Source organism: Etheostoma cragini, chromosome 3, assembly GCF_013103735.1.
Source record: "Etheostoma cragini isolate CJK2018 chromosome 3, CSU_Ecrag_1.0, whole genome shotgun sequence".
Taxonomy (NCBI): domain Eukaryota; kingdom Metazoa; phylum Chordata; class Actinopteri; order Perciformes; family Percidae; genus Etheostoma; species Etheostoma cragini.
Genome location: NC_048409.1, coordinates 1,048,952 through 1,057,226, shown reverse-complemented (window position 1 = coordinate 1,057,226; position 8,275 = coordinate 1,048,952). Strand labels below are relative to the sequence as shown.

At 43.8% G+C, this 8,275-nt stretch overlaps 1 protein-coding gene across 1 annotated transcript in view; it reads right to left on the bottom strand.

Annotated features, from left to right (window-relative positions):
• Window positions 1-1,255: 1,255 nt before the first annotated feature.
• The window catches only part of prcp (prolylcarboxypeptidase (angiotensinase C)), a 10,172-nt gene continuing 3,152 nt past the window's right edge, over window positions 1,256-8,275 (bottom strand). Inside the window, exons 2-9 of the mRNA XM_034867057.1 lie at window positions 7,336-7,476; window positions 7,149-7,250; window positions 6,748-6,929; window positions 6,254-6,411; window positions 4,880-5,052; window positions 2,921-3,088; window positions 2,615-2,802; window positions 1,256-1,484 (exon numbers count right to left, since the gene is read on the bottom strand). Coding sequence (XP_034722948.1) covers window positions 1,280-1,484; window positions 2,615-2,802; window positions 2,921-3,088; window positions 4,880-5,052; window positions 6,254-6,411; window positions 6,748-6,929; window positions 7,149-7,250; window positions 7,336-7,476 — 1,317 coding nt within the window. The 3' untranslated portion in view covers window positions 1,256-1,279. The remainder of the gene's footprint in view (window positions 1,485-2,614; window positions 2,803-2,920; window positions 3,089-4,879; window positions 5,053-6,253; window positions 6,412-6,747; window positions 6,930-7,148; window positions 7,251-7,335; window positions 7,477-8,275) is intronic.

Below are 8,275 nucleotides of genomic sequence, written 5' to 3'. Positions count from 1 at the left end.
CCCCCCCCCCCCCCCAAAAAAAAACAAGGGACATTTAGAATAGATAAAAATGTGTGATTAATTGTGACTTACCTATGACATTATTGTAATATAATCGTGATTAAATATTCATTTGACATCATTAATAAAGACTAAACTTAAATAAATCAAGGAAGACACTGTTCTTCTGTGAAAGATCTCAAGTTTAATACAAAATGATGTAGAGGATATTGAAAATAAACTGGATTTTCTTATTATTTGGTGCCAAAAACTTCTTAAGCATATTCATTATACATTTATGTTGAAAGAGCAAATACACCTTGAGTGATAACAATGGCTAATCCACATTAAATCAATAGAAATGGAAGGGGGGTCAATTTGTACTAAGGAAACTAAAAGACTGAATGAAATTAGATGTGAATGAGTGAATGTATCCCTGATTGATCCCTGAGGCAGAGGACCCATTATGTTTTTTTTTGTTTTTTAGCAAACTGTACATGGGAGAAAAAACTAAATGAGGATAATCCAGTATTTTCATTGTGATAATGTGATTACGTTAATCAAAGCCATAGTGTGTCGTTTCTGTCCGCCCCCACGAGGAATACCAATTAATGACATCTACACTGTCAGCGCGTCCACATGATACAAGCCTTCCGTGATCGCGCACCCCCCATCCTCCACGCAGTTGATAGTAGCCAAGGGGGACACGGAGGATTAAAAAAACATGGACTCATCAGAAGAGGTCATTATCTTCACTCGCTGGACGCCACCATCTTCTGAACATAGTCCTACTGAGACATCCGGAGAGTTCTATGGAGCTGATGGTCTTAATTAGCTTTGTACTAACTCATTTGGCAATGTCTTGAAAGAAAACAAATACAGTGACACACGAGCAGCTCTCATTTTGGTTCTTATAATCCAGTCCCTCTCCGAGCCCTTTGGAAATGTGTTGTTTGGCTTCAAAGAAAATCAAAGTCTGATACTCTAGCGCTGAACATGGCTACATGATTAATATTATAAACACTCACACATGATTAACGACATCATTAATAAAAATCAAGAGAGGTGTTGACCTTTTTACATAAAGATTTCATTATTCAAAATAAAAAAACAAAAAAACATCCCAACTGAAATTAAAAAGGCACAAACTTTGGCACTACGATGCAGAGAGCACCCTGTGACACACCCGTGTCATGCAAATTAAAGCTAGGCAACCCTGGACACCCTGGACAGGCTGCTCAGGCAAACAGGTAATCAGGTAAACTTGTGCTGCTTCTAGGGACTACGGCGCTGATGCAGTTTAAGGTGTTTTTTTAGCCTGCCTGATCCACTCTCGAAAATACATCACCTCTAACGCCCGGGCAGCGCGGACTGATGGGGGGTCCTGGTCATTGCGGTAGCGGAGGTCTAGGTGATGGGCTCCGTCAGGAATCAGGATGGAAACCAGAGAATCTGTTATGTTGGTAGTCACTCCACCAGCCGACCACGGGTCGAGTCCTCCGTTACTGAAATACAACAGCAGAGACGGAGCGCATTAAAAATATATGTATGTAATATATATATTACACAGTTGTAGGGCTGGGTAGCAAATTTGATACATTAGGCACCGACAGGTGTCCTCTAAAGTATCGAGCATCGAAAAGTTCCTCATCATTCAATAGACAATTTTAATCCCCGAGTAAATCTCATCAGAGTCAGTGGGCCAATCAGCATGCAGCATGTGACTGTGACTGGCTTTGCAACGTTATACGTCGTACAGCCACGCAGGGAAAGAGTCTACGTTACACAGACATGGGCTCACGCTGTCGGAGCTGCAAAATAAAGAAAACAATATGTGTCACAATGTGTCATGTTGGAATTTCTTTTTGTTTTATATCGCTGGTATTGTATATAGCGGAGATCTTCAACAGGGGGTCCTCACAGTCAATGTCATATCATCCAACGTCCCACATCAACAGTTAGTTAAAGGGATATTTCACCGCTGGAAAGATGAATATGTATTGGGTCCTTTACGTCGTAGGAAGGTGAAATTTTAGAAGTTGGTGCCTTCTAGACCAAGATAAGGAAGAAAATGTGTTTTTGGCTAATGTGGATAAAAGACAACAACTCCCAGAATGCACTTGCTTCTCTCTCTACAAGTGCACTCCCAAGCCATGCCTCTGTTCCAGACATACAGACACTTTTCAGACCCCTTCAGAAGTTTTTTTACCAACATATCTGGTGACTTTCTGCAGAAAAGACAGAGACTTTCTGTTGAAAAGACAGAGACTTTCTGTTGAAAAGACAGAGACTTTCTGTTGAAAAGACAGAGACTTTCTGTAGAAAAGACCGAGACTTTCTGCAGAGAAGACAGTAGAAAAGATGCCAATATTGTCCAGTAAGCACACCAGGTATTTCTCTCTTGTGGCCACCAAAACAGTGTTTTGTTCTGAGACTGAGGAGAAGCCCCTCCCCTCTTTGCTCTCTCCTCACTGCTCGGGCAGGTAGAAGGGGGACAGTGCTTTTTCATTTAGGGTTATGTACTCTTTATGCATTAGAAGCCTGTCAAAGCCTGGCCATTTGAATGTCTCTCACTGCACTAGACAAAGAGAGCATTCTGCCTACGTCTGACATTTTTTTTACAAGCCCTGTTTACCTGAAGATGATGTTGCTGTGAGAGGTGATGTCCTTCCCCCCGTAGACCGTGCCTGCCCAGTCAGCTCGTGGCCTGACACCAAACATGGCGTAACACTCATCCGAAAAGGCCTGCAGGTTCCACTCCTCGGGCTCAAACATGTCGTGGACGCCATCAGCACACATGGGCATCACCATCTCTGTGCAGGCCTGGGAATGAGGGATTGAACACATATTCACTGGGGCGGGCAAAGCTGCCCACTGACACATGTATGCTGCGATTTGTTCAGCATGACAGGACTGGTCCCTGCGCTCTGTGTTACTGCACCTGGTAAAACCAGCCCAGTAAACCCAGGCTGCCCGTGGCTGTCTGGGATGTGTTGAGGCAGGGGGAGCTGCCGGTGTAGTTGTAGTAGACCTTTGCTGCTCGGGCGACACCGTGCAGCAGCTCATAGTCCGACACGCTGGGATCCAAAGCAAGAAACTTACACACCACCTTAAACAAAAGAATGAACCACAAGTGTTTGATTACATTACAGTCTAGACCACCTTGCATGCAATGTTTTTTTTTTTAAATAGCATTAATAGCATTAGCATCTAAATATATTATTCCCTTGTATCCAAGTTGTTTACAAGACTGGAGATAGCTTTCTGGTGGTCCGTAAAGTGTTTTTCCACATAAAATGTAGTGGCGCCTGATTTGCATATGTAATTCCCTGGAATGAACTTGAATTTATTGCTCTAATCTTGGCGCGAGGGGGTGAAAAAAAAACGTCTATCTACTTGAAGCCAGTGATTTAAATGTACCAAGTTCTGCTTTCCTTACTGCCACTTTCTTTGACCACGGTTGATTTCTCAGAATTAATAGCGTGGATGATAAATATTTGAGTTTCAGCTTTTGTTTCATTTCACTGCATGTTGTTATGGTTGCAGCCGCAGCGGAGTTGGCTGTGGCTGTTGTTCTGCACTCTTTGTGAGGCGGAGAAACTGGGCTTTCTTGTTTGGAGGTTGGAGGGGAGCTGCGCTAGTGTGGAGTCTGTTACTAAGGCTTTTGTCTGCAGACTGGGGAGGAGTTGGTGGTCGATGGATGAGGAGGGCCACAGACATGTCCAACCAAAGATTTATACCGTGGAAAAAAACAACACTGCAATTGCTCCAAAGCATCTTCTCCTTACTTTTCAGATAGGATTAGGCTTATACATTCATCTCTGCCAACAGATTTCCCTCCTCTAAGCCCTCAATACCCCGTTCTCACACTCACTCAGATAATCACATTAGCTTTGTCATTAAAAAAGCTCCTCTTTGCACCCCCTGCCTAAACCGCTTAAACCACCCATAGGGGTCGCATACATTTAAGGCAAGGAGCCAAAAAACAAAAAAATGACCATTTAGTGTTTATTTCACCTGACATGGTGCTCCGGGATCTATCAGTAACTGAATGATTAACAAATGAGTAGACCAAAAAAGAATTGTGCTGGTAAAACTTAGTGCGAGTGTGCTGTATGGGGCGCTCGGAGGGGTGTTGAAGCACCAAACAGATGGGGGGGGGTCAAAAGCATAGCTTGGTTTATGCACGTGACACGCCAAGGTGACTGGTAGAATACACTGCATCGGAGTCAATCAGCCTCGGCAAACAGCCGCTGCACCGCCACAAGCTATGTTCCACGGGAACAGAGGACCTGCTTAGTGAAATTAAAAGTTAAAACAATAACCACATTACATGATGGTTGTATTTTTCTTTTTCTTCAATTTGTGTCTAGTGAAGTATTTGTTCCAGGCTCATTGAAATGGGAGTGGGGACCCTTTGTTTTAATGGCATCATGAGCTGCTCTGGGCAAACGTCCCTCTTTCCGGGGAGCCATGTGAGCGTCCACAGAGGAACACCTCAGAGATCTGACGGAGTGTGCAAATGAAAGGACCCTTGGTACGACAGAAGAAAAGAATGGTGGCTTACTTGTAGCTGCTCATCCAAAGAATACTTAAAAAAAAAACTAAACTAAAAGAAGCTTATGAACCTTATGAATATTAATGATGTTAATTGACAGCTGTTGCAAACAGAAGCTTGGAAGACCACAACAAACACTTGGGACACAATCGGCTGAATCACACATATTCACTTCCATTAAGGACAGGCTGTGAGGCAAAATCAGGCGCTTAACCAAGGACAAACAGAATTTAAAGTTGCAGTACAAGTAAAGACATTTGGCAGTAAAGTCACTTTCAAGATGTACTCGAGTTTAGCGTCCATGCTATCTTAGATACAGTATCTTACGAGTGGATGTTTTACCTGGATGGGCCAGCGAGGAAGTGGCTGCAGAAAGTTGGCTGGGTAGGGGTAGTCCACCATGGCCAGGTTCACCCAGGTCTCCTGAAGCCAGCTCTTGAAGCCGACAGCATCGATGCTGCTTTTAAGAGGAGCGCATAAACTGAATTCCTCTGACAGCCACTGAAGACCCGACGCTTGTCAAAAGAGAACAAGAAATGATTCAGTGGCAGTAAATCCCTTTTTCATGGGAACTGAATTTATGTTTACTGCTGGAAAATTGTCGTTTTAACCAAGGTAAAACAAATGTTATTTTGTGCGTTTAACAACTACATCTCCCATGGGTCACAGGTATATCAAAAACTCATGAGAGGTTTAGCTACTAAATGCTAATGAAATAACCATATTCTTTCTAATAATTTATGCTTTTTATTGATTCCCAGAGGGGAAATTACTACTTTTTACACTCTGTTGTTAGAACACACTACACACAGGCCGGAAATACACACACGTGCTCAGGTCCTACACATGTACATAGGGAGAGATGCCAGAGTGAGAGGGGCTGCGACTGCTGGACAGGCACCCCTAGCGGTTGGGGAGGGGCAAAAAAAATGTTGACCTTGTCAGTGCCCAGGATGTGAACTGGCATCTCTCCTGCTACCAGTCCATACTTCGGTGTGTACGGGGACTTGAACCAGCGACCCTCCGGTTCCTACCCCAACTCCGTACCGACTCCCCCAAAGCATTAACAGGGTGGTCAGACGTAAAGGTAGGGTTGGTTACTACTTCTGATACACACTGTTTGAAATAGTCTTAACCCCCCCCCCCCCGACAGCAATATATAACTTATGGGGGTTCCGTCATCTGTAGCTGCTGTAATCCTGCGTGCCTTGAGGTCCACATAGAATTCTGGGTGCCTAGGTTATGGTCAATCATACGGGAGCATGATCATTTGTCTCTTTAGCTCATCAGATTCCCGGGATAATTTACTTATTTAGTTAATACAGTAACTCAGTCTAAAGGGGCATTTCTTGATGCATTTAGGATCTTATTAAAAAGACAAAAGTGTTTTGCTAATTCACATCCGAGAGTAGTCTGAGCTTTGCAGGTTGTACATTTTGTCCACACATTACAATCTGTCACCTGTGGAGGGGCACCAGACTTTATACCCACTGGTGCAACAACTTTTAGTAACAGCTGTCTGGTTTCAGGCTTTAGTCACTTGAAATCACAAATGTAGGCAATTTAAAAAAAGAACTGTAGAAATTCTTAAAATCCTGGAGCCTTCCTCATATATAACACTAAACATGGTTTATGGATTATTTTAATAAAACTCAAACGAGTCATATTTCCTGATATCCAACAGGTAAAATTAATCAACGCGCCGTTACGACTCACCAGTGGAAGAGACGTTGTTAATAGCCTTCCACGACTTTCGGATGTTTGCATCACAGGCATTCCCACTCTTGGCAAAGTCCTGTGTGACTATTCTGTAGAAGTCTCCACATGGCACCATACCAGGGAACTGCCATATTGGTGCCGAGGCTGCCAGAGCTCTGAAATTCATTAAGAAGCAAATCCATAAAAAAATTACACAAGCTGCACATTATCCTGGGTAACCTTTATATCGTTTGTTGGCATGTTGGCTGGGGCAGCATCGCGATGACAGAGGACTGCTGATTTAAACTGTGCTACCTGATGTCTCGTACTTTGTGCCTCTGAGCAAGGGTCCCATTGCACAGCAGGCCTTGTGGTTGGATTTCTAGATCATAAGAGTGAAACCTTTCCTCTACCCTTTGCTAATGTTTGGAGCTGTACACATCTACAGTTGCTTGCTAGTCGCTTTGGGGAAATCCAACCTGAAGGGCCCCAGACCTGCACTAATGTCTTACCCAACAACTATATTGGGGTACTTCATCCTGAACCAGGCGGCGAGCATCCCTCCATAGGAACCCCCGACAGCGATGACAGGGCTCTGCTGAGCCCCGGGTGAAGAACTCTTCAGCTGCTTAATCAGCACTGCAAAATCTGCCAGGGCCTGCTCTGAGCTCAGGTAGTTCAGGTGTTTGCTGTCCTGCAACAACAAGGCAGTGTTACGCTAAAGGTTAGAGAGAAATAAACACATACAGTTATTACATTATTTTCACTATTGATTAATCTGTTGATTAATTTTCTGGATTAATGGATTAGTTATTTGGTCTATAAAATGTCAAAAAATGGGGACAAAATGTGGGTCATTGTTTCCCAAAGCCCAAGATGATGTCCTCAAATGTAACGCGTTATCTTCACTTACACTGTAAGAGTCTTGTCCAAATGGCAGGGACTCTCCATAGTAACGATGTTCTGCAAAAACCAGCATGGCGCCTAACTCCTCCGCAACATCCCACATGAAGCCCTGTGGAGGAAACAGCGGTGTGCGTTGAATCAGACTGAGCGTTCTGTGCATGGGAAAAAGACAGGGGACAGATGGGGGGGCGCACCGTATTGTTGCAGAACCAGGTGATGTCGCCTTCATTGCCGGTGTAGAACAAAATAGGTCCTCCAGGCTGCTGCCAGTGTTTGTCAGCCACCAGGTATCTCTGTTTGAAGGTGCCGTCCTCTAGGAAACCAAAATGATCAATCTGTAGCGAATAGAAAACAAACTGAATTAGTGTATGATCTTAAATGTGCTCAGATACGCAAACTGATCGCATCATAATCACTCTGTGTGGCTGAACTGTGCTACTACAAGGGTGATAGATAGATAGATAGATAGATTTTTTTCATTCCGAGGCAAATTTTAGCTGCAACATGTAAACATCAAATGTAACTGCACTTGTTGATAGAAAACCCAAGGTGGTGGGGGGGGGGGGTCCTGCAGCGGCCTGGGTTCGAATCCGACCAGCGGCCCTTTGCTGTGGCTCATCCCCCATCTCTCTCTCTCCCTTTCATGCCTATCAACTGTAATAAAAGGGGAAAAGCCCCAAAAAATAATCTGTAAAAAAAAGTGGCAATATTTTGCTGATGTTGAAATCTAGAAATAGCATTTCAGAGGCTCCAGTCCTAAATAAACTGCTCGGAGCTGGATGTGATCAGCGGATAGCTGGCCCTGGGCCAACCACGGCGTTGTGAAATCACATTCCCGAGGTTGGATTTGAGGGTAATTAGCCCCAATTTGTATTAAAATATGTTGGAGCCAGTTTAAGGGATGCCACATTAGTTCCACTTTAGATGAGCTCTGAGATGTCCTTTCATCCAACCTTCGGGATTTTTTTGGAGTATCTTTTCCTTTCAACTAGATTTCCTGTATTCTTTATGAAACAAAAGCAGAAAGATACCAACAACTTCACAGAGAAGACGGCCCCGTGAGGCTGCTGAGCTGGCCAGCCCTTGAAGCAGCACCAACGCCTAATACAAAATGTTTTGTTTTGTCTCTCTTCC